We start from the raw sequence: 27,135 nt of genomic DNA on the forward strand, positions 1-27,135 counted from the left end.
GGCCTTAATCATTATAGCAATGACTTTCTGGAAAGCCGCTGTGAGAAAAAAAACCTATGTTTTAATGAGTCATGACAGTGGCCTTGTTGTCAGGGGCTTAAATCAGGATGAAAAGGGCAAAATACAGCTAGTTAAATAAACAATATCTAAATTACAAGAAACTTTAATATCAAGGGGGAAAGAGTCTTGACCTGACAAGCTAGACAAATAGAGCAGACCAGTGAGCTACAGGAAAAAGCTATGTTCCTAGAGAGTATTCCAACTGGTCACTACTGTCTATATAAGGAATCCTCCACCACACTCCTACATCCTGGATGTTTCTTAATCCCTTGCTCTGTGTGTGTGTGTGTGTGTGTGTGTGTGTGTGTGTGTGTGTGTATGAGAGAGAGAGAGAGAGAGAGAGAGAGAGAGAGAGAGAATGGGTATATATGTGTGAGTTTGTGCATGTACAAGTACCTGGGGGGGGGTGCATGTGCATAGAACTCAGAAGTCAATATCTGTATTTTCCTCTTCCCACCTTGGCTTTTTTACACAGTTTCTCAGTGCCCCTGAAACTTGCCAATTCAGATAGATATTTTGGCCAGCAAGTCCCAGAAATCCTTTTGCTTCTACCTCCCCAAAACAGGGATTACATAACATGCTACCTTCTACATAGGTTTAGAGGGATTCAACTAAGGTCCTCTTCCTGCAGAGGGAGGACTTGATGGAGTCATTCTCCAACCCCTTGAGTATGTTTAAACAGGGGAATCTTACCTATTAGTTCCCAAGGATAAAATAAAAAGCACCAGATAATGAAACTTTACAGTGTAATTTTACTCAACTCACAAATCCCAACTAAGCCTTTATCATGTGCATTGCACAGGCTGTGCTAACAGGAGGGAATAAATGCAGGGTTCTCTGTTCAAAGTTTGGAATCTTGTGGACAGGGCAGATCAGTAAACAATTAAAATAAAATGAAATGTAATATGATAAAAATATATGCTTGAGAGAGAACACTGAAATAGAGTAACTAAGCATCTAGGTTAAGAGAAGGTTCAGAGGAGCCGAGGGAGGATGTGTAAGCCTAGGAAGGCAGCCAGAGATCACACAAGAAAGTAATACTTAAACTACCTGTAGCAAGAAACAGGAACAAGCCAAGAAGCACGGAAGAGGACGGGTGCCCTACAGAAGGAAGAGCACGCAACAAAGCCCAGGACTGAGAGCTTGGGCTCACTTTACTGGAACAAGCATTAAAAAGTTCTGCAGTGATTACTGAAGTCCTCACCTGAACCCGATGGACTGTGTAATGTCTGCGCAGTTATAGCTAACTTGTTGTATTAGAAACCACTCATCACCCAATGTACACACAACAGTTGAGAGAACAGTTTTGAGATGTCTGTCTTTAGAAATGGCTACTTCCAAGTTTTTCTCTTAGCAGTAATTAGAAAAACCTAACTAATGAACAGTTCTCTATGCTAATATAGACATGCCTGAATGGTAATTGTGGGTTACCATTGCTGCAGAAAAGCACTACGGTCTGTGTGAACACTTGTGGAGGCTGCCTATCTGCTGCTTGATAGAAAACTGTGGACTCCTAAGCTCCAGTGAATGCCATTGGCACACAATCTGAGCATGGCCTCACACTCACGCAGACACAGTGCTGCAGCCAGTACTGGGCTGAAGGGCTGGGGCAGAGCCAACAGTCAGTGCTAGGTAGTAGCTGAACCACAGAAAAAGCCCATACCCGCACAGAAGGCAGCAGGGCAGAGAAACCTGGCCCATCAGAGGGCACACCAACAAAACAGTACACAAAGACAGTTATATAATGTTAAATGTGACATCAGCTATGCGCAAAACAACTAATTATCTTCTTTAACACATAAAGAGAGACCCATTGCCTTAAAAAAAAATACTACATTAACAGTACAGGTGTAGTTTAGCAACAGACTACAGTTCTACTGTGTGCCTTCATTTAAACTCCAGTAAGCTAAAAAAAAAAAAAAAAAAAAAAAAAAAAGGAGAGATGTCTATACAACTAAACACAATTGCTTCATACTTTTAACATCTGACATGCAATTACACTTCATCATGACTTAAAAAACCATCTCAGGAAGTTACTTATCATTATGTCATTTAAAATCTGGAAGTTTCTCCAGATTAGGATATAAATGCTCTAATATGAACATATAAATGATTTAGTATTTCTAGCATCCTTCTCCATGTTCACTTATTTTGGAACTTTCTGAGTGGCAGGATAGCAGGTAGTCAACAAGTGCAGACAGACAGCATGTCCTCTAGCCCACAGACCTTGCCTAAGCGAGTCTGCAGTCCCGAGAGCTTGCGGCATTCTTCCGTTACTTTACCAAGAAGGATTTGCATGTTTTCTTGAAAGTCTGAATGAAGAACAAACAATTAAAATAATTTCATTTCACAATACAAGTTTATCTCTTTTACAAAACATGATTTAGCTACTGATAACTTTAGAAACATATCAGGTAGTAATAAACCCATACATCTAGTAAAAAAAAAAGTTTAAGAATCATTACTATGAAGTAGCTGGTATGACATTAACTACCAATACAAATATACTGGGAACATAAATCTGTTAAGGAACACCAATAATTTCGAAAGTAGCACCACATTTATTTGAAGGAAGTTATCTCTTTCGATATTTAGCCCCGCCCTGGATGGCCTGAAATGGCAGTGCAGACCCAGAGGGCCAAGGACTTACAGAGATCCATCTGCCTCTGCCACCCAAGCATGAGCACTGGGATTAGAGGCGTGCAGCGTCACGCCTACCAAAGGTTATTTAATGTATCTTAATTTTCAATTTTGTATCCACTTTAAAAATAAGAACCCATTAATTTAAACCTAGTAAACTCTACTTTTTAGATATTAGGATCTGCAGTTAGAACAGTTAACAGAAAGAATGAGAATAAGAAAACAGATTGGAATGAAGAAATCAAAGAGAAAGAAACAAGAAACACAAGCATTTAAAGACTCTGTAAAGTATGATTGTTATACTATAAAGACTAAAAGAATACACTACATATGAATTTCATGGCAAAAATAAGATTCTAAGAAAACCTATCTATAATTGTTTAGTTACGTTTATAAGCAAGTGATTTAAGCAAAGTAAATACTGTTTACAGTACAGTAAGCGTTTACCTTGAACTTCGTATCTATACTCTTGTAATTCTGGGCTTTGATTCTGAGAAGTGTAAACACCAGAATGCTCTTTCTCTTCTCTAGTCATTTCACATTTTAAAGGAGTATGGCATTCATCGAAAACATTGTTTAGGGTCTGTTAACAAAATTGAATATTTTAACTTAAAATTTTAATTTATTTTCCTAAATATTAGAAAATATTAACCTCAAGGCAAAAGAAGGTCAAAATAGTATGAATAAAATCTGAATTCCCTCTCCCTCCACATATGAAATCAATCTACAGAGAAAAAGTATTTCTCTTTAACATGAAATTATTCTTTTATCAGGAAAATATTGATAATCTTATATAAAACATAATAGATTTTTGTTTTCTTTTAATATTAAAATATATAATGAAGTGTAAGCAATCACTCCCTAGCACAGTTCCCACTCTGATGTGATTGCTCTGCCTTGAAGATATCTCATTACTACAATTATCCTTGAAAAAGCATCACAAGGAGAGAAAGTTCAAAGATGACGATGAGAGAAGTCTGTCAACCTAACCAAAATGATGATATATCAAGGAGGAAATGTCCTTTCTATAATAAATAGTGTTTTCTGTGATCTGCACTCACACAAAGTTAAAAGTATCCAGCACAATATTCTCCAGAGAAACTGAAAAGTCCATCCTGTAAGACACCATTTCATGTTCTATGACTTGATAAGCCGTCCAACTTAGTTTTACTTTTGTCCTCCCTCATCTGGAAATAGCCACCAATGATTTAAAAACTTAAAAGCCAACTTTTTTAATTGTTGCTATTTCCTGCATGTTTTTAAGTTAAGCACATTTCAGCATAGCCACGAAGGTAAACTTTTACCACACTAGTGACCTTAATGAACAAACTGCTTCCTGGAAGGGTAAACAGTACCTCTGACAAGAACAATGATTACCAAGTGTGCACTATTTGAGATACAGCACATCTCAATGTCTTTGTTCCTTTTCTGTGGTGCCAGAGACTGAATTCAGGACCTCAACCCTAACAGACAAGAGATGGATCAGAGTCCCATCCTTAGCTCTAATTCCCTATTGTTCCAAACTGGCTATCAGAAAAAAGTCAAACGTGTATTTTAAGCTTAGAACTCAGGAATACTTTTTAAGTACAGTTCCAGTGTGAGCGATCTGGGCAAGCACGAGTGTCTGATTCTGTCCATTAGGTCAGTAGAAGTGTGGTTTTGGTACCTCCCAACAAACCACGTCTGAAGTAACATCTTACCTCTGAAATGTGAAAGCATTTCTGAGACACTGCCTTCTGGAGCCGTTCAATGAGCGCCTGTAGAGGCTCATCCCCTAGCAGAGAACATACCACACGTAAGCCATCTGCTGCACACATGTTAAGTAATACTGTCACACTTTAATGCCAAAGCTTCCCTGGAATAAGACGCATTTCAATTTCTTCCAAACTGTATTTTCCATTGTGCAATGTAACTGTCTCAGATAAATTTCTAAGATTTGCCATTTCTAGTCTATAAAAGGGTTTATACATTCAGGATTCTACATTCCAGCCCAAGAGATACATCCATATACCTATCCGTTAAATCCAACCTTGCAAACCTCCAAACTCTCACAAGCCAAACTCTCACAAGCCATCTGTTGCCGTTTTGCACAGGGACAGAGTTCAGTGGTAGGCTACTTTGATTAGTATGTGCCAGCCCTGGGTTTCAGCCCTAGTGCTGAAAATCCATTAGTTAACTAGTAAATACATATTTTCTGTTCTCTTCTCCTCCTTTCAGAATTACTGATCACCACTCACTAAACTGTCTTATCACCTAGCATTAGAACAATCAACTGTCAACAGAAAACACTAGACAGGCTATCTGAAGAGGTATCAATAAAAGCAATGCATGCAAAATCTTACTGAATTAAAAAAAAAAACAGCAAAGAACTCTGGAAATGAAAAACTGGCATCCTTTTTTAAGGGACTCTTGAAATCTTAACATTTTTCAACAGAGCAACTGGAGACTTAAAAAGTACCTCATTCCTATGGAAATATGGGAGCCACAGGTGGCTAAAGCGCAGGAAGCCAGAATCGAGAAATGACAACACCCTCAACAACAGTGCCCCTCCCAGGCTCTGCCCTCCACTGTGGTCTCTTCTGTCCTTCGCACGGAGCCCCAGGGCTTTCTGCTCACCCTCCAGTCTCCAGGGGTCCCACTCTCCTTCTGGCCTTAGGGATTCTGGGCTTTGAACTCCAGGTAGGCTGTAATTTTTTTTTTTTAGCCTAAAAAGTTTCCCTTGGGTTTTAGACTCCTCCTTTCAGCTGATTAATGACTATTTGTTTTCCAAGTTAACAGACACACTTAACTCAGAATTTGTAAGCTGACTATATTATTTAAATAGTGCATGGTCTGCTCCTCTTTGTGACTGAAACCACAGTTATTCTCAGCTCCTGCCCCTGCTGCTCTAAATCTCCAGTGAGGCATTTAGCTCTGCTAAGCTTCACTGTCATTTTGTTTCTGGTCTCCAGGATATTTAGCTAAATATTTTATTGGTTATCAATGGCTAAGGCTGTTTAACTGATCTGCCCATTAATTATTCCATTCTTCCCAATTAAGCACACTGATGTCATCTTAAATAAAACTAGCACTGATGCGTCCTCTACTTGAAAATCTGCAGCAGGGCTGTTTTAGCAGCAGCAGGACGCTTCAGCGGACTCCCCTGAGGTCTGTAACCTCTAACCAGGCGCTCTCCGCTCCTCTTCCTTCCACTGTCAGTTCGCACAGCTGGAGCATTGCTTAGCTCAGCTCCAGCTCAGCTGGGTCACTGGTTAGTCTGGGATACTTCAAGTGCAGCCAATTATATACCTATGCCCTAGGCAGCCGGGCAGGGCCTCTCTATGGTGTGTGTGGTTCGCCACTGCTCAGAAGTTCTCAGTCCACTTCCTAAGCACTTTCGGAATGAATGATACTTCCATGAGAAGATGAGGCAGTGAGTTTTGCTCCCCTGGGCACCTCAATGACTTGAATAAACAAACCCAGGAATCGGAAGCAAAGCCTCCTTACCCCACGGGGCCTGAGCCAAGGGCAGGATGACGAAATGATACCTGGCAGGGGCGCTTCTTTGTCTCCCAGGACTAGGCAGAAGTTGGTTACCTGTCTGCTGTTCCGTGGCCTTCTGGAGCTGGCTCTGGTGTACGGTTTGGAGCTCCTCGATCTTTTTCTGTTGAGCGGAGACCAGCTCGTCTTTAAGGCTGCAAAGCGCTTCTTCTCGCTCCTTTTCCAAGTAGGCACGAAGCTGATCCGCATGGGTGGAGTAAACCACAAAAAGGCATATGCGCTGGGCCTCCATCTGCAGCCGCAGGTCATCCTGAGAAACAGACGGAGAAACGTGAGGAAGATCACGGCCACAGCGACAGCGGAGCGCTACTTCTTTACGTGCACTCAAACTTCACAAGAGAAACATGTCGGTCTTAGAATGCATATGAAAGAACTAGGCTGCTTTAGAGTCAGTCTTCATCCAGGTGCACCGACTTACCTGTCTTTCTCAAGAAAAGCCGAGTCATGTTTTTATTTATTAACTCAGAATAATCGTAAATAGGGATAGCTGGTATAACTAGCAAGAGTTTAGTCTTTTAAACATATTTTACATGCTACAAAATGAAAATAATGTAAACATCAATGTACTCAAAACTCAAATTAATAAATCGAAATATGCTGTCATTTATTCTTTTCTCCTATTCCACCTACAGGTCCTTAGATTTAGAAAGAAAACATTAGACACAAACTTTAATTCCAGTTTGATTATTCCTTGCCCACAAGCAACTTTTATCAAAAATCTGGAATGTGTCTACTATCATTTCCCAGGGTGTGTGTAAACAGCACATCACATTACATATTTCTGTGTATTGACACAAAGGCATTTAGTTTACAAATTTCTTTGCATTTTTAATATCAAATATCAAAATATCAAAAAATGCATCTGAAATCAATCCACATATGTGACAGGTTAATTTATTTTGACTGCAGTGTAGTATAAATGAACAATCCACAACTAGACCATTATCTTTTGTGGAGAACAACTGGATTTCCATATGCCTGGGTCCTTTAAATCAAGACTGTAAATGATTACATATACCCCCTAAGACAAATGAGTAACTGTTTTGCTGGTGAGCTGTCCAGCATGTGTCAGACTCATCTGGAATTCTTGCCGACACACACCCATGCTATCTGTCCTCTGACCCACCTCAGGAAGCTTAACAAACACTGGTTCTGCCTGTTCCCAGGAGCAGCTGCTTCCCAGAGACCACACAGCTACCCAGGAGTGTAACTGCTAGCCATAGTGAATGCAGAGGCTTAGCTTTAGTAGCTAAAGAATTTTTTTATATAATTGAACGGAAAAAAAGTGGATGCTTTCACACTTGTATCCTTATTATTTTGCCAATATGATGGCAATAAAATGCTATTTTACTTATATGAATTTATAAGGCTCTACTTTTTATGTTCCTTTGTCATTTTGGTTTCTTCTCTGAGACACACATCTCTTCCTATCTTGGCTCATAAAATCCTTTGCTTTTCTTAGGTATTTACATCACACATACAGTCCTTTGGATCATATGTGGCAAATATCTGGTCCTAGTAATTAAACGAGTTTTAGGTATTATTCATAAAGGAAACATGATCAAATTTCTAAAGGCTGTCCTTGGACTTTAATTTAATTAAAGGCTTCTTCTGTCTTAAGATTAGGATGTTACTTAATTTACATCTTTCTTTCTAGTATGCCTTTAACCCAGAGTTACTTTTTCCTAAAAGTAAAACAATTCTCTTAAGGCAATCACTACATTTTCTGAGACTTCCTGGTGTCTTGGCTTGTTGATTCAAGTCTCTTCTCAAATATTATCTCCCCAGGATACCCTCCCATGTACTCTGTACGAGAGAGAGAGAGAGAGAGAGAGAGAGAGAGAGAGAGAGAGACACTGACCGACCTTTGGTCTAGCCCTTTACTTAAAGTACATAAAGACCACAGGTGGTGATGTGTACTTGGTCTTTAATGTCTTGTGTAAGTTGCGATCATTGTATCTAAATTTAACGTTTTATCTTATTTGTTCAGTCTTTCTTGTGTATTATTTGTATTCTATTGACTGGCTGAACTCTTAAGAACACTGTTGGGACAGTGACAGTGACAGTGACAGGGCAGGCAGCTCGCCCTGCCTCGCCCACACTGGGAAAGCTGCCCAGCGTCCCCTCAGGACCAGCAGCACCCTCCGTAGTTGTTCCTCTGTTGCTCATGTCCTAACAGTTCCATCATTTTGTTGTTGTTGCTGTTGTTGTTGTTAAAAACTAAATGAACTGGTAACTTCTGGAGATTCTTTTCCAACAATATTTAGAATGATCAGGATCAGGAGATTGAACAAACAGAAATATCAGATCCTGAATAATTCTTCCATTCTTGGGGATAATCTCCTAATAATTTAATAAAAACTCATGCAGCTCATTCATAAATGAATTAATCTGTAATTTTCTTTTCTTGATCTATTCCTGCCATATCTTTACCTCAATACTAAGTAGGTTCAACGCATGAACTCCTTCCTCGTCCTACCTCAGGAAGGACCTGTGCTCGCCCTGAGCTTGTGAGAGCCACTTGCATAGTGGTCATGGGAGAGTACTTTTACCTGGAGAGGTGGGAAAGAAAGGCAATGACAATCCTAGATTCTGTAGTGTCATTAGCCTACTAAAGCGTTGTATTTCTATGTTAATTAGTTGGGTAATTTATATTTATAATTTGTATTTTATATTAAGTAGAGCTTATTTATAGCATTCCTGTATTTTAAATCCTTGTATCATTTGCGCTGGGGTTTTCATCTCCATCCTTCATTTTACCTGTGCTTTCTTGCTCTTGGTGACATCCTTGGGAATCTAACAACTGCAACCTACAGATATTTTCAAATAATAAACCATCAAATGTCTTCAAACACTTCCCTTTTGGTTATTTCAAATTCACTTATCTCCTGCTCTAAATTTGCTATTTTCTTCTACCTACTTTCTTTAAGTGTAGATACTTGGATACTATTTTATCTTTCCAACAAGCCTAGTAAGTTTCACTGTAAACTGCATTGGAGATACATAATACAAACTAATTTTTCACATTAAATATTTTCCTTCAGAAATGAAAGAATCTGTTTACTCAGGTCTCACCCTCCTTCTCCCATGCACAGCAAATACAGTACAGTATTTGTATTTTAGGATGAGGTCTTGCTACATGGTTGAGTCTGCTCCTGAATTCACAATTCCCTCCTTCTGCTCCTGAGATTATGTGCTGGGATTGTGGGCATCAGCCACCACGCCCAGGCACATTAAACACTGTTGCAGTAAGTTGGCTTTTTTTTTTTTACATTATTTTACTTTAAATTTTTAAAATCATTTCCTTACTTTCTTATTGAATCATGACAGTCGTCTTTCTCTCTACAGATACCATGTATCTGTTTGTATTTACAATGGTTAGGACTCTTTTGAAAATGCTATACAGCAAATGGCAAAGTCTCTTCTTCCTTGTGAGGAGTTTTACTTTGCTCCACTACTGATGCGTGAAAAAATGGGCTTTATTTTCCTACTTAAAAATTAACTGTCTTGTATCAAATTTACTCTTGGTTCAGAGGTCTCCCACACAGGCCCTGAGGAGCAGCACTGGCAGTTCCTTCCGTGCTTACTATGTTCCATATCTCTTCCAATCCAAACACACTTCACTCTATGGTCTCTCAGCAAAAGAAATGATCAATTCCTGCCACGCCCCTGGCTACCTTCACATTCCAACATGGGGGAGAATTTCTGTGAAGTTTCTTTTTCTCATTTTATCTAAGTGTATTAAAATAAAGAAATCATACTTCAAATGTATTTTGTTTCCATTTAAAAGAAAGCCTACAGTGGCCATATTTATTTTAATTTTAGTGAGAGACAATACCAGGAGCAGGGCAGCTAAAGTTGGAGATCATATCCTCCCTTATTTAAAAACTTAAAATGCTATTTAACACCTTTGGGGTAATTATAACACATACTTTTCAAAAACAATTCCATATGTTTAGTCATTATTTAGTAATTTGAATTACTTGATTCTTTTTTTAAAAAATTTTATTTATTTTTCTGTGCATTGAGGTTTTGCCTGCAGTATGTCTGTGTGAAGGTGTTAGATCCTCTGGAACTGGAGTTTCAGACAATGGTGAGATGCCTTGTGGGCACTGGGAATTGGACTGGGGCCCTCTTGAATAGCAACTAACTGTTCTTAACCACTAAGCCATCTCTGCAGCCTGAATTTGTTGATTCTATTCGGGTTATTATAAAAGTAAATTGTCTCAATATCTGATATAGGATCATCAGTGGGATTAAAAGTCATCAGAAATTAAGACAAACTTCCCATGGCTTCCCACCGAGAACGAAATCTGAGCTTCCTCCATCCTTCCGTCCTTTCCAGCTCTGCTTTACCTTTGGTCCCTTGCCACCCCTCTATGGCTTCCTTTCAGAGCAACCACACAGGCCTGGATCCTAAAGCTCACCGACATCTCCACAACTGCTGTAATTTGCCCACTGTCCAGAGCTCAGTTCAAAGGCTAACTCCTCTGTCCTGATTTCTGCACTCTCCTACCTGATTCTCGACTCCTTCCCAGACATAGCCCTGCCTCTAACCACCCCACGTTTCCCTTTTATCACCTGCTTTCCCCTCGGAAACACGCTTCTTGAGACTAGTACTCATCTCTTGTTCAGCACTGCATGCATATTTAGAATAATTAAAAAATAAATATTCCACTAATATAAAAACACATGAAATTTTAGTTAGTATTATTATACTGTAGACAACCTACCAGAACTGTCCTGGTTTTCCTAGCATCAGTATTTACCAAATATAAGTTATTAGGAATGACTCATTATTAGTCATGGTCTTCGTTAACATTACTTGACAACAGTCTAGAGTCAACAGAAAAGAGATGAGAAGCTCTCAATTCAAATATTGCTCAAATTAGACTGGCCTGTGGGCATATCTGTGAGTGACCGTCTTGGTTGCTAATGATGTGGGAGCCCACTATGGACAGCACCATTACGTGGGCAGGAAGTCCCACGCTATACAAGAAAGGTAGGCAGGCCAGAGCAGTGAGTGCGCCAGCCAGTGCCGCCCCTCTATGGCTTCCTGACTGACCTTCCGCCCTTGTTTCCAGCCTGGGCCTGGGACGTGTAGGCTAACCACAAGCCTTTCCTCTCCCAAGCTGCTTTTTGTCAGCTTTACCACAGCAACAGAGTGAAACTAGAACACTTATTATATGCTTTTTTAAAATCTTGACTTACAGTGAGAGTTAACAGCATTTTTTCTCATTGAGGTTTAAGACTCGAAAACTTTAGGCCTTAAGCCTCACCTCTCAGAAATATAATTTCATAACAAATCAGTAATTCACGGAGCAGCAGAAAACTTCAGTGGTTTTTGTTTTGTTTTACAATTGTGAGATTCTAACTGAAAACTTGAAATGTTATACTAAAAAACACCTAAAATACTCTAAAAACTAATAGATACTAAAACAAAGTGATTATAATGTAAAAATGAGACCAAGTCTCTCAAAAAAAGGAAAAAAATACATATATATAAAGGATTAGCCTAGCTATTTTCTAAGCAGCATATATTAAGAGATTAATTGAAAGAGAGGGACAGTGTTTAAGTAAGCCTGGCAGCTGACTGGCAGAGACTGCGAGTCCCGCACCAGGGCTCCGCTCCGCTCCCCTCCCCTCCCCTCCCCTCCCCTCCCCCCCTCCCTGTGTGGACCTGGATGAGTGGTTCCTGGATGTGAGAGCGGCCTCAGTGTGACTGTTTGCCTGTGGTTTTCAGAGAGTATGTGAACATACCTGCTCGGCTTTGAGGGCATGAAGCTCTTGCTGGAGTTTTTCACTTTCACATGGTTCAACTGTGGCATGAGGTGGATTTTTTGTTCTTGTTGGCAAAAGCAACTGGTCTCTCCCACTTTCTTTGAAGGGAATTTTATCTTCTATCATTGGTTTTGACTCTTCAGCCAAATCTTCACTGATTTTAGGAGGAGATCCCTGAGAATCCCCGGCCGTCCCTATCACAGGCCCAGCTTGGTAAGAACTCCTCTGCGCAGGGCAGACAGCCGCATGTCCTGGTCCCTTAGAGTTAGTGAGGAGTTCTAGTTCTCCACATCTTAACAAAAGCTGTTCCTTCTCTTGCTTTAAGGCTCTAACCTCTGCACTTAGGGAGTGGAGCATGCCATGTGTCTGCTTTAGTTGTTCAGAAAGGCCAGAGACTTTCTCCGAGAGCTCCAACTTTTCCCTCTGCGCTACCTCCAGCTTCTCCATCAGCTCTGTTGTATCCTTTTCTACAACGTCCCCGAGGTCCAGCGGCTCCGCTGGGAACGTTTGGTCCATAGCAAATCCAGAGCTCTTCCCCTTGGGCACGGCTGCCTCTCCTCTTTTCGAGTGGAGCTCCTCCTCCAGCGCTCTCAGCCTGCTCTCATATTCCAAAGCCTGCCTGCTCTGTGTGGCTTCTAAATCGTCTCTTATCTTGAGAAGACAAGTATACTCCCTCTGTAACTCCTGATAGTTAACTTCAAAATTCTTTTCAGCAAATGCAAATGTATTCTTCTGCTTCTCAATCTCTTCATTTAGACGAAGGCATTCCTGCTGAAGGGCCTCCTTCTCCTTCCTCAGCAGCTCTGCTTCCTGCCACCTCAGGTCTTCCGGCTTGCGCGTGACAGAATCGACAGCAACTGATCTTTGCGCTTGGTCCGAAGGACTGTACATTTTCAACATGTCTTCAAGGACTTTCTTCTCATCTTTAAGAATGCAGTTCTCTGCGTCAAGCTGTGCACATTTTTCTTGAAGGTCATCTTCCTTCTCCTTCAGTTGTTTCTCCAATTGCTCAGTTTTAAGTTGTAACTCCTGAACTTCCTGTTCAAGGGTACCTTTTTCCTTTTCTTCTTGTCTGAGGATTTCAATCTCTTTTTGCAGTTCATTGATTTGAAGATTCATTTCTTCTGATTTTGAATTAACAAGGTGTTCCTGTAAATCTCGTAGCTTTGAATTTTCCAGAATTAACTGGTTCTGCTGGGTTATTAGGCTGTCTGTTTCACACTGCATACTTTCCATCTTCCTGTTCATCTCATTTTGTAAGCCATCTATCTGCTGCTTGTAGTGAATCCCCAAATTATCTTTCAGTTTTTCAATATTTATTCGATGCTCAACTTCTAAGTCTTCTTTTAGTTTAGACAGTTCTTCCTCATGACTGAAGAGGAGCTGTGTCCGAAGCCTCTCCAGCTCTGCTTCCTGGGATTCTGCCATTCTGTCTAGCACAGCATTTTTTTCTTTTTCTAGCATTTCAAGTTTTATTTTGTAATTTGTAATCTCGGCTTCGTGCTTGACCTCGAGTTCCTTCCTGGATTCGGAGGCGGCCACGATCTCGGCTTTCAGGTCTTCCACGGTGCTCAGGGCCCTGCGTGCCTCACTCAGCCTGTTCTCTTGCTCTGTGATTGTCTGTCTAGCTTTCTGAACTTGCTCTCTTAAAAACCTTACCTCTTCTAAGAGGTCCTCAGACTGACTCTGTAGGGCTGACTTTTCTCCCAGAACTACCCCAAGCTCTCCCTTGAGTTTTTCCTTTTGAGCGTGAGTCTCCTGTAACCTTACATTGAGTTCATTTATAGCCGCATTCATTACATTTACTTGTTCTTTGCTGACTGCAGCGTTTGCATGCGACTTTCCGGTGCTGTCCATCTCTCTGCGGTGCTGGGCTCTGAGCTCCTCCATCTGAGACACGTGCTGTTTTATCAGCTCCTGTTTCATCTGCACTATTTGCTTCCCATACATCTCGTCCAGTTCCGCTTGGAGACGGCTTAACTTCCGCTGGGTTTCTTCTTCCATCCTTCGCACAGTGTCGGTTTCCAGCTGGCTATCTTTAAGGTTTCTCTTCTGGAGTTCCTCAACTGTCCTCATCAGCTCTTTGATTTCCTCTGAACACTTTCGCTCATTTTGCTGAGAGTTGACCAGTTGTTGTTTCAGGCTTTTGATCTCCTGATCCTTTTCTGTAACCTGTTCCTGTAACTCCCCCAGTAACTCATCAGCAGTTGTTACTTTATTCTTTAACTCCACCGTTTTCTTCTCTTCTTCTATTACTCTGGTATTCAACTCGTCAATGATTGCCTGCTTTTCCTGTATTTCTTTTGTATTTAAGTTTTCTACTTCTCTGTCTTTTTCCTTCAGAGGGAAAGAAAGAAAGAAAGAAGGCATAAGACCTCTGGTAACTTTCAGCACGCTTTTACATCACCCCATAGAAAGTAACTGCTGTGCCCACCTCCCATTTGTTCCCAGGGCACAACTTGTGTATGTAGATACTGAGGACAAATATGACAACAGCTCTGACCTTCTTTGGAAGGCTGATGTGCTTAGCAGATAGGAGTGCTAGGTTCTCCCAGCACTGCCAAAACAGAATGAAAAGCAGAAAAACCCTGCTAGGCTGACAAGATGGCTCTGATGACCTGAGGTCAACCTCCACACAAATAAGTAAATGATTCGAATAAATTTAAAAACCTACTACATCTGTGCTAAACCATGTAGCTTCACTTTTTAAAAGTTAACTGCTTAATATCTCAATTATTTAATGTTTTGATAGCTAATTATAATACTATGTACTCTCTCAATACTCTCAGAAAAAAATTGAAAATGAGTTCAGGTTCCTCCCATTAACTGTAGTGACCTCTTCAGGGTTCCAGTGACAAGGGCTATGCAATGGAAGAAGGAACTCTACCATAATGTCAATGCTGTGCACTCCCGGACATCTGCATCAACTGCGCTTCATGGTGTGCTATGCAAAACTACAGTATGCCAACAGTTCAAACAGAAACTTGAAAACAGAAAAGAAAGTTTTCCCCACCAGCCATTTGGGGTCAGTTATGTAACTGTGGGTGACAGCCACGCCCAGATGAAGCCCACTCATTACTACAGTCACATCTAAGCAACAAGTTGAGCAGAAGCCTAGGCAGAGTGGATCTGTCACTTATCTCTGTGAGGAAAGGCCTTGGACCCAAACACTAAGCATGAAATGAAATCTACAGAGCTGGTAAGAGCTGATATAAGCAGGTGAGCTGAATTACAAATGTCCTTGGCAAACAAAACTCAAATTCTGAATGAATGTAATACTTCCAAAGCCAAAACCTGACAAAGCCCAGACAGAGGAAAGCCATCTGACAAAGTGCTCCTCTCAGCACAGTGCAAGGAAAAAGACCAAGGCCTTTGAGAACAATGTCCCTCTAGAAAAACCATAGCCTGAGCCGTGTGTGTGTGTGTGTGTGTGTGTGTGTGTGTGTGTATTCACAGTACTCCAAAGGCAGAAGGATCACCCAACCACACTCAATATAAATATTCTCAATAAAATTTAAAAAACAACCAACCAGTGTTGGAAGCATGTGGTACATAGGAGGAAAGAATGCCAGCCCACAGGTACAGCCTTCACTACGATGGACGCAGACACCAGTTCATCTCAGTCTAATGGCGTACATCTGAGCGCCCGGCATCCTTCCATCTGCTCACTAATGAACCCTCCAACTACTATTTGTCTTTTTAAATTCATTTGTCCATGGAAAGAAAATGAAATCCAATGGACCTGAAATATATAGTTTCCCATGATTATTACTTATCATTGCAAATTAACAATCTTATATTTGAATTTTTAAGCAGCCTCTTGAACTTAAATCTGAGTTCACATCTACCCAAGCTTAGGACTCAGATGATACCAAAAGTAAGTTTCCTGAGCCGGCAAATCAAATCAGATTGTGCTCCCAATTTGTTATGTTACCTAACACATTTGTTACATATAAAAACAGGCAGTGTGGTACAAGAGCTCTCCCCTGCCTTCAGAACTCATGGACAGTTCGAATCTAAATTCTGGCATAAGTAGAGAGGCCAGCAACAAACAACTTTTCATTTCTCATTTGAAAAATCAATAAAAGCAAGCCTTTCAGAAGGGAGCTCCTAGCATTTAGGATTATAAACTATGTGATGCATATGGCCGCCCCTGGCCACAAAGGGCACTGATTTCCTAAACATGTTACTAAGAAATAGAACAGAATTTGAATAACCAGTTGCATTTAGCTTTCCTAACTAAACCTACAAAATTTAATCTTGTTAGAAAAATATTTTCAGAATGTTAGTATCATAGCAACACTGGGACTACTTCAGATGGAAAAAGAAAGATATCTGAGCTATAAGCACAGGCGCTCCGGAGACTCCAGCTAACATCTGCAGTTCACCTGAGGAGCGCAACAGTGGGCCTCAGTATCCTAGTAACTTTATCAGTGTGAGACTCTCAACTGCTTTTGAAATAACTTATTTTAATTATTCAAAGAGTTTGCCTTAATTATACAATTTTATAATTCATATGAATAAAGGAGAGAAATATGACTAAGAAGAGTGAATTACAAAGTTGCTACACACGAGCTGGCTTCCTTACCATTTCAAACGCTCTAATTTTCTCTTGTAAAAAAGAAATCTGCACTTGGAAGTCCTCCTCCTTTTTCTGATAATCTTGCAGCTGTTGCTGTTGACTAAAGATCTGTCGTTTGGCCTGCAGTAAATCTGTCGCAGTTCGACTAAGAGTGCTGTTTTGCAGAGTTTCGTTGGCCTGTAACTTGAAAACAGAAAGAACATTCACATAGTAAATTCAGAAGTGACTAGTCATGAACAGACATCCTCTGAGTATTAATATGTTGACCTCTGTTCACTTCGGGGAGTTGAGATCTTAGAAACATGCTGTTATGCCTGGACTGACTGAGCCTATAGATTATCTTTCATATTGATAAATCAGAAAAAGCAGATCAAGTGGGAGAGACAGGAGTGAGAACTAAACGCCAGGAGAAGTGCGACAGAAACATACTTCTGGATTCTGTAACTTTCCAGACTCTAGCTCCAATCCTGTTCAGAGGCCTGACTGTATTTCTGCCCCTAAATTCTGTCAGACTCCTGTCTACTTATATAAAAATTCTTTGGCTTAAGATATTTCAACGTGTTTTGTATTACTTGCTGTCAAACTCTGTGTCTTAGTCAGGGTTTCTATTCCTGCACAAACATCATGACGAAGAAGCAAGCTGGGGAGGAAAGGGTTTATTGAGCTTACACTTCCACGTTGCAGTTCATCACTAAAGGAAGTCAGGACTGGAACTCAAGCAGGTCAGGAAGCAGGAGCTGATGCAGAGGCCATGGAGGGATGTTTCTTACTGGCTTGCTTCACCTGGCTTGCTCAGCCTGCTCTCTTACAGAACCCAAGAATATAGCCCAGAGATGGTACCACCCACAAGGGGCCCTCCCCCCTGATCACTAATTGAGAAAATGCCTCACAGTTGGATCTCATGGAGGCACTTCCCCAACTGAAACTCCTTTTCTCTGTGATAACTCCAGCCTGTGTCAAGTTAACACTCAAAACCAGCCAGTACACTCTGATAATGCAATGAGATTCTGTCTTAGTCAGAGTTACTAGATCTAAATGACAAAACATCACTGTCAAAATAAGTTGGAGAGGAAAGGATTTATCTGGCTTACACTTCCACATCACAGTTCATCGTCAAAGGAAATCAGGATTGGAACCAAGCAGGGCGGGAACCTAGACACAGGAGCTGATCCCGAGGCCACGGAGAGTGCTGCCTGCTGGCTTGCTCAGTCTGCTTCCCTTTAGGACCAGGACCACCTCCCCAGGGATGGTATCACCCACTACAAGCTGAACACCCTCCACCAATCACTAATTAAGAAAATCCTTACAGCCAAGTCTTATGAAGGCATCTTCTCAGCTGATGTTCCCTCCTTTCTGGTAATTCTACATTGGGTCAACTTGCATTCCCAAGGATGTATTTGCAAGGTAAGCATCATAAAGTGAATGGGAGGTGTAGGTCCAGTTACCACTTAGAACCCAACTGAAACTATGCTGGACTGCAAAGGCGCAGTGCAACTCAGAGTAAGCCCTACAAAATCCACTCAGTCTGCCTTGGTAAGATGCTGCACAACAGCGGGAAACCACTCACAAGATAGGAATTAAAATTCTTAGCTAATATAACAACCCAAATTTACCACTTTTTTTTCAGTACACTAAAAGAAGCAAATAGCTTCAGAATAAGTTTTGATTTGTTCTGGAAAGTGAAAAGGTATATAATTCATTACAAATAACTTCACATGAAACATTGCTGGACTAGTAATACTTACGTGCTGGAACTGAATCTGCAATTTCTGGCTTTGTTCTGTCAACTCTAAAAATTCTATCATTGTGTCGTCCTTCTCCCTTCTTGCTTGCTGCAGGTGAGCAGTGAGCTGAGTGATGATGCCGTCTCTCTGTTTAATGGCAGCTTCAAACTCTTGTAACTGAGAGGAACCAGTGAGAACTGGATTAGCTTTTTGCCTTTTTCATTTTCAAAATAAACAATATCCCATAAAAGCTACTGCCTGTCCAAATTAGTCTTATTGCAAAATTATCTTTGAAAATATGTACGCATTAAAGAGGAGAATATATTTGGTTTGGCTTTTACATATTTTATTGTAGAAGAAGTATCTTTACACTTTGGAATGCCCCAATGTGCTTCTAGGTAACAACTACAAAAACAGTTAAGCCAGGCTTGTTTCTGAAGAGGGTGGAAGTATATTGTCTCACTTCATCTTCACTTCCCTGCCCAGCAGATGAGACTTACAATGACTTGCTGACATTCTTTTTTTTTTAACATTCTTCTTTTTTTTATTGGATATTTTATTTACATTTCAAATGTTATCTCCTTTCCCGGTTTCCCAGCCCAACCCGGAAACACCCTATCCCACCCCCCTCCCCCTGCTTCTATGGGGGTGCTCCCCCACCCACCCACCCGTTGCCACCTCCCCATCCTGGCATTCCCCTACAATGGGGCATCAAACCTTCATAGGACCAAGGGAGGGCCTCTCCTCCCATTGATGCCCAACAAGGCCATCCTCAGCTACATATAAAGCTAGAGCTATGGGTCCTTCCATGTGTACTCCTTGGTTGGTGGTTTAGTCCCTGGGAGCTCTGGGGGATCTGATTGGTTGATATTGTTGTTCTTCCTATGAGGTTACAAACCCCTTCAGCTCCCTCGGTCCCCTCTAGCTCCTCCATTGGGGACCCCAGCTCGGTCCAATGGTTGGCCGTGAGTATCCACCTCTGTATTTGTCAGGCTTTGGCAGAGCCTCTTAGGAGACAGTCATATCAGGCTCCTGTCGACTTGCTGACATTCTTAATAGGTTTATGTCACACTTTTTTGTGGTTTATACCTATTTTCTCTGAAGCAGATTACAGAAAAAAAAAAGTCTGTCTTAAGGGAATGAATTTGACTCTAGCAAGTTTAGATGGTTAAATTTTAAAAGTCCACATATTTCAGCTGTTTCTACAATCCTCATTTTAAGTAAGCATTATTTATACTATCTATATACAAGAACAAAAAATTATGATGTGACCTACATCGCCATTCCAAAGCCCCATATTTAGAGCACACACATATACTCCCATTCCTGCCTCCTAGGAATGTAACAAGCCAAAGCCTCAGCGGGCACACCTGCTTCAGCCCTTCGGTCCCAAAGCTGGCCCTCATCTCTTCCAGCTCCTGAGTCAGGTCGTCAATGCCGTGCTGCTTCTCAGCCAGCTCACTCTCCACCATCTGCAGACACGTCTGACTGGAGTGAGCGCCTTGTTCACGGTAAGAATCATCAATTGAAAAGTCTTCTTCCTAAATCAATTCAAGATTTTTTTTTAATAATTAAGTACTAGTGATACTCTTGAAAAATAGAGACAAACTTTAAAATTGCACAGCAAAGGCCACTTTAAAACACTCCTACCTCCTTCAAGTTTATTAGAAAGCTGCTTTGTTGTTAATGATATAAACACCATAGCAACATTAAACGATGTTGCTAAAAAAGGATTTCTGTACTTTGTTACAACTGTCACAGGAAAAAGGGGGTAAGTTGTTTTGTACAATGTAAGTGTACACAGGAAGAAGTACATGCAGAGAAAGCTGTTAGTAAGCCGGAGCCTTTACAGTGGAACGCATTAGTATCATCAACAGTTTAAATACTGTACCCTTAAGGTATCTGTAGGCGTTCCTGGTTTCATCACAGAACTGCAGCCATTAATCTGTATAAAAACAATTTCCTGATATATTATGATCTTAAACTAAATGTAATTCATACCTGATAACAGTATTTTTGTCCTTTGTGGGATGTGTGTGGGATGGGTGGACACAGCGTGTACCACTGTAGTGGTATGTTGTTGTTTGAAACAAGGTTTCTCACTGAGCCTGGGGGCCACTAATTAAGCTACACCTGTTCACCAGCCAGCCCTGATCCTCCTGTCCCTGCCTCCCCAGTGTAGGGGCTGCAGATACACATTTCCAAATATCTTATGTGGGTGTTAGAGATCTAACCTCTTGCTTGTGGGGCAAATACTTGACTGAGTCATCGCCCTACTCCAGTCCTTTTAAGACTAAAAAAAAAAAGTCTTACTAGCAAAACCATACTTAGTGATAAACTTAAATTTAATTCAAGACATATAACAACTTCAAATGTATTCATTCCTCAAACACCTGAGTGTGCACACTGCCTCTTCTTCGTCCCCCAACCACCACTGACGTCTCCCCCACACGGCTTCTCCATACGAAGGGTGACTGGGTAGGCTATGGACTGCTATAGCCTTTGAGTACATATGTGAGCGAGCGGTCAGGGTTCAATGTTAGGTGTCTTTCCCAAGCACTGTGGAGTCCCACTAAACCTTAAATTCACTCACCCAGCCAGCCTGGCTGTCCCCAGAGCCCAGGCATCCTGTCTGGGTCTCCCCAGTGCTGTGATTACACAAACTAACAACCACACCGGAACCACACGCAGGAACTCATGCTTGTGCAGCAAGTCTTACAGACGGCATCTCCCACCCCCTACCCGGGACTTTCTCTTTCGCTTTGATAGCCCAGCTAACAGACTACTATAGTTGACAAGCACACTGAAGCAGCCCCCAGTAGAAGGCTCTCAAGTCCACTGTTTTAGGATCACAACTGCTTTGTCTGCCACCAGACAAGCATGCTAAAAGCCAAAACCCAAGTGTTCAATCATAGAGATGTTTGCAGCAACCTAAAGAATTTCCATGAATGCTTTAGCAAAACACCTGACAGTGGTTCCCAAATTGTTGAGGATGTCCGTCTTAGCCACAGCACTGCCTGTCTTCCCCAAAGTCACATAGGAAAGCTGCACGTATCTGAGGGCAAATCCTGACCGAGGCATCAGAAGCACTACAGAGCGACTAGAGAGGGAAAGTGTCCTGTAGGGACAAGACACTAATGGTGGTCACACACAGAAATTGGCATTACATGAAGGTCTCCATCTCCCTCCATACAGCACTCTCTCTCAGGCATCCCAAAAGGGCTGCAAGTACCAGAAAGCAAGACTGACCTGGCTTCACCGAGGGCAGCAGCCTCCGTTGTCCTTCCTGACAACGTTGGCATAAAGAGCACTTTGTAAGCCACGCATACACCTGTGTTGGCTTGAAGGCTTCCTCTTGCCTGGCATGGGGCCTCCGGCATGTGTCTCTACCACTGAGATATATTCTCACAGACAACAAATAATTGTATTTTGTTTGTTTTTTTCAGCCACCCCGATTGTGTCTTTTAATTGGAAAACTGATACTACACTTAGTGCTATTATTGAGAAAACCTTGCTTCTTCTTATAACTCCGCTGACTGTTTTCTGGTTGTTTCAGGTTTTGTTTTGGTTTTGGTTTTCCCCTCACACCCATTAGGGTTTGCTTATTTACAGAGTGAGACAAATTGGCTTTTACCTGTTTTGACTCAGTTCATCTGCTCTTCCTACGCTGACTCTCGCCTGTGCTTCTATGAGGTTCTCTTTCATTGTCCGCATGTGGAACTTTACATCACTAGTTTGGTTGGCTTTAGTTTGTACTTATCTTTAAAAGTTTCAATTTCTCTTATTCTAAAAGACAACTTTTCTGGTACAGTATTTTTGATTGGTAGCTTTTGGAATTTGTAATTTTAAATCCATACTTACCACAGAGGAAATTTTACAGAGAGTTATTCAGATACCAATTAATTTATTCATTGTTGGTTATTTTCCTGGCCAGTCTACAAGTAAGAATATTCTTAGCTCTAAAATACATTAAATTTGTTAAATACTACCCATATTGTTGTTATTATTATTATAACGTCATGCTAAGTTAGCTTAAGCATAAATGGTTCTCTTTACTATTAGCAACCTCAACACATTGAATTTTATAAAATATACTACTTTGTTGACACATTTACAGTAAGAAATTGGTTTTCATGTTCTCATGTTCTCCATGTACCAAAGAAATGGAGATGGTATTTAAAAGTCAGGACAAAAGGATACACACTTCTCACAGCATAAGTGATGCACACTTACCACAGCACATTAAGTGGTGCACACTTATCAAAAGCACATAAGGACAACACGTCAGAGAGAGGCCATATCCACCTAACAGTTCTTGCCTAAAGTCACTGCCACAGCATTAGTGCCAATAAACAAGTCCATATAGTTAACATAAATCTACACATTTCTGAAAAGCTTTACTCGTAACAGAATATTAGAAAATTTTACTGTGCTAAATAAGACTGGTCTTACATCCAGAAACCCAGTATCAAACCATTTCCCAGAAACCAACCAGAGTCTTTATGTATTTAAAAATGAAACTATTGAGTAGTAAAGATGTCAGTTACCATTGTGGAAAATGACTGCAGTAGAAAACACCTGTGGTTTGCTAACATTTATGCTGTTGTTATTTTATTATATTTATAGAAATGCAACAGAAGCATGTAAAATATACAAGAAGCAAAGCACCAGCAATTAATGATTTTCGTGATATAAAATAACTATTTTTGCTTATACCATTTGAGACATGTTAATCTTACCTCAGAGCTACATTCATCTGCAGTGGTAGAAATTTCACTTTCAGGCTAAAATAAAAGGAAAAACAATTTATAATTTTTAATATATTTTGCAAGAAATAATTTTTCCTATATTTTACTTCCACTAAGAAACTACTATTGGTAACAAAATGAAAACTACATAAATGCTACTGAACCCTGTAATACTACTAAAACCTAATACAAATTATCCAGACCTTTAAATTTTCACTTATGAATTAGTGTCTGAACAGTAATTTTTCTCTATATAAAAAATGTCAAGAAAACTATGTTACACATAGTACCCTTCCTTTGTAAGCAAAAAACACCAAGGTATGATTTCTTTAAACATTATAACTCCTAAGGAAAAGTCTTAAATGCTACCATCAGAAGTCTCCTTTCTTCAAAAGTATCATAAAGTCTTATCTAAAAGTAATTTCTTGAAAACAAATAACATCCTTTGCTGCTCTACTGATTTTACATCTTAAAGGCCATCCATTCAAAACTTTTGCTAGAGGCTAGAGAAATGGCTCAGCAGTTACGAGCACTTGGTGCTCTGGCCAGGAAGGTTCTGACCACGGGGCCTGTGGCAGTGTGGCTCCATTCTAAAGGGTCTGATGCTCGCTTCGGGCCTCCATGGGCACTGCACGTGTGGGAACCAAGCACAAGCCCCACAGCCAGCCGTATCCCTACCTACAAAGTAATAAAAAGCAAACACTTCCACTTTATCCCAGAATTTGGGCACAGGGTCAGTAGCATCCAAAGCTTCCCTCAAGTGGGAAGTGCAATAAAGAAATAAATCCTATCTTTTCTCATTCCAAAAGTGCTTTTACTGTTACACCCACCTGTGCACATGTGCACATGGGTGCACACAGGCGCACACACACATATACACACACACACACATACACACACACATGCATCCCTAACCTGAAAGTTTATAAATATTAACTATCACTGATTTATTCATATATTCCTATAGAAATATTATTTAACATTTAAATCACATTCTGCAATGCTCTTCCTAAGTAGTAGTAACTACTCACAGAAAAAGAAATAAGCTTGTCTCTATTCTTAAATTCTGTAACAAAGGTTCCTAATTAAAGAGGCTCTGATTGCTTGCTTGATTGACTCTGACTGATGTATTATTGTGTATGCATATATGATTGCATGTGTGATTGTGTGCATGTGTGCACACACATAGAGGGCTCATGACAAAAATATTAGCTGAGGGATAGGAATATAATTCCATGGTAAAGTGTTGGTTGAGCATCCCCAGGGCGCTGGATGTGAACCCCAGCACTGCAAAATAAATAAATAAACACATAAAACCACTCAATGGCTTCAAGGTAGAAAGGAACCCCCATAATCTGATAGAGTGCCTCTACAAAAAGCCCACAATACACAACACTGCCCATGCCAAGCAAAACACTTGGGTGAAAGAGAATGGTGCCCTCCAAACAACACACTGCTATCATTCTCCATGTTTTCTTTTGAAAACTGTACTACATTTATTTCCTTAATGTGTGTGTGCAGCACAACATGGAAGTCACATGACAAGGTTAACCACATAGGTCCTGGGAATAGATCTCAGGTCATCAGGTTTGGCAAGCAAATGACTATTTATTTATTTATTTATTTAGGGTTTTTTTTGTTTTTGGTTTTGGTTTTTTTTTTTCTTTTTCTTTTTCTTTTTCGTTTTCTTTTTCTTTCAGGACAGGGTCTCACTATGTAGCTTGGCCTGTTCTGGAATTATTTTGCAAACCAGGCTGGCCTACTTCAGAATAAACAGAACCTGCAATAGTAGACTGGAAGAATCTGCAATGGTGGGCTAGGCAAAACCTGCAATGGTGGAACAGACAGAACCTGGAATCACAAGTCAAATAAACTCTAGTAGAGGTAACTGTTGTTTTTATCTCTGCGTTCCTCATCTTTGCACTGCTGAGTGAGTACTCAGGAAAGGTTTGCTGGATGAAGCTCACAAGGTCCACTCAGAGGCTAGTAAGTATTTTAGGTCTAGACATTACCATAGTGCTGAGATTTGTGAGAAGGAGCAAAGCCATCATTTAACGGCACGGTGTGCTCACGACCAGTGTCATTACCCGATGTTCCACTTAAAGCCATACTGAAAACGGAAGTTCTTACTTCAGCAGAGAAGGTGTGGTCGTGCTTTGTCACGTCTGCACCAGAGGAATCAGGATTCCCGGCTAAATCTACCCTCGGAGAACTGTCCGAGCAGATCTTGTCACTCTGCTGATCAGTGTGTAAGCCTGAATCTTGTTTAGAGCCTGACGTTCTTTTCTTCTTCTGTTTCTTCAGAACGTCCCCATCATGTTGGGCTTTTCTTTGTCGAAACCGAGCAAGCTACAAGGGAAAAAACAAAGTGGCATTATCCTCATCTAAGGGTTTTTTTTTTTTTTTTAACATTATTAAAGCTGAGTCACTTTATTAAAAACTCAAACTATCACTAAGAACGAATGACAAACTAAGGGCAGGCATACTATCCTGATGAAAGCAATCACTGCCACACTGCAAAGACACATATGTAAGAAAGGAAAACGTCTGCAAGAGCACATTAGCTCAGAGTCAGAGGCTGGTGGGTGAGACTCCCTGTTGCTCATTTCTGAGCATTATCTGAGGATTTCAAACTGTCGAAAGAATAACGCATGCGGAGTTCAAATGCACCCTTCATGGGTTTTCTAAAGACAATTAGCCCTCGCTGTGGTTTCTAGCCGTGTCCATAAGGGAAGAGTGGAAAGAACGTAAATTCCAGAGCAAGGCTTCCTAGCCCTCCAAGATTAGCCTACTGAGACCTATTCGTATAGTTTTCTTGCGATCTGTATCACTGCACCATTCTTATTTACATTTATTTTTAAAAGACATGTTTAATCCTGGGCACCTCTTGCTATAAATTAAAACTCAGTACCATTGTGATTTCCTTTTTTGTAAAGTAGTCAACAAAAATTAAAACAAGGATGTATCTAATACTAAAATGTTAAGACAGCAATGAAAGTCATAAGAGAAATGGACATGTATTAAAATATGTAACTCAAGAGCACCAAACACTTTCAGCTATCATGGGAAGAAAAGAAAAGGTAAAAGGAAAAAGTTCCTCAGAATACCCAAGACACAATTCACATATCAAATGATGCCCAAGAAGGAAGGAAGGTGAGGCCCTTGGTCCTGGAAAGTCTCAATGCAGCAGTGTACAGAAATACCAGGACAGGGAAGCAGGAGGGGGTTGATTGGGGAACAGGGGAAGGGGAGAGGGTTTATGGGACTTTCAGGGAGGGGAGGAACCAGGAAAGGGTGAATCATTTGAAATGTAAATAAAGAATATATCTAGTAAAAAAAAGGTAAAAGTTTTCTTTATTATTATATGATGTGTTCAACACCAGGCCAGGACATACATAAAATATCATCATCTAGCCAAAATTTTCATTCCATATACAACACAATACTGATGAACTATGGTGAATGCTTATTAAAAATATTAATTTAAGCCGGGCGGTGGTGGCACACGCCTGTAATCCCAGCACTCTGGGAGGCAGAGGCAGGGAGATTTATGAGTTCGAGGCCAGCCTGGTCTACAGAGTGAGTTCCAGGACAGCTAGGGCTATATAGAGAAACCCTGTCTCAAAAAAAACAAATCCAAAAGAAAATTAATTGAAACCATTATTGCTAATGGTGATACTCATCACACAGTAGTGTATATAAAACAGTGTCACACTATAGTTATTATAAAAAGAAAGCCATCTACACCTCTTCCTACTAAAGACAAAACAGGCCTCAGGCTTCAACCATGAACAATCATATTTAGTTTGAATTTTAGTAACACTATACTCACAGCAATGGGTAAATTTTGAAAAACAAAGAATGTACATGGACTTTGGTATGTTCACAACTTAAACTACAGATGTTTTCTCCTAAATTTAATTTCTCTTTAAGAGTAGTGTGTGTGTGTGTGTGTGTGTGTGTGTGCACACGCACGTGTGCATGCGAAGGTGCTTGCCTAAGTATGTGCACACAGAACCAGAGACTGACTTCAAATGCCACCCCCTACCACTCTGCACTG

General features: G+C 40.6%; 1 protein-coding gene across 2 annotated transcripts in view; it reads right to left on the bottom strand.

Moving 5' to 3' along the window:
* Akap9 (A-kinase anchoring protein 9) overlaps positions 1-27,135 on the bottom strand; it is a 146,326-nt gene that overhangs the window by 94,187 nt on the left and 25,004 nt on the right. For both annotated transcript variants that reach the window (XM_052173169.1, XM_052173168.1), the window contains exons 2-12: positions 25,206-25,424; positions 23,067-23,111; positions 20,219-20,272; positions 19,698-19,868; positions 18,349-18,504; positions 16,610-16,786; positions 12,001-14,358; positions 6,277-6,490; positions 4,401-4,474; positions 3,148-3,283; positions 2,287-2,372 (exon numbers count right to left, since the gene is read on the bottom strand). In XM_052173169.1, the coding sequence (XP_052029129.1) occupies positions 2,287-2,372; positions 3,148-3,283; positions 4,401-4,474; positions 6,277-6,490; positions 12,001-14,358; positions 16,610-16,786; positions 18,349-18,504; positions 19,698-19,868; positions 20,219-20,272; positions 23,067-23,111; positions 25,206-25,424 (3,690 nt within the window). The remainder of the gene's footprint in view (positions 1-2,286; positions 2,373-3,147; positions 3,284-4,400; positions 4,475-6,276; positions 6,491-12,000; positions 14,359-16,609; positions 16,787-18,348; positions 18,505-19,697; positions 19,869-20,218; positions 20,273-23,066; positions 23,112-25,205; positions 25,425-27,135) is intronic.

The sequence above is a fragment of the Apodemus sylvaticus genome, chromosome 2, assembly GCF_947179515.1.
Source record: "Apodemus sylvaticus chromosome 2, mApoSyl1.1, whole genome shotgun sequence".
Lineage (NCBI taxonomy): Eukaryota > Metazoa > Chordata > Mammalia > Rodentia > Muridae > Apodemus > Apodemus sylvaticus.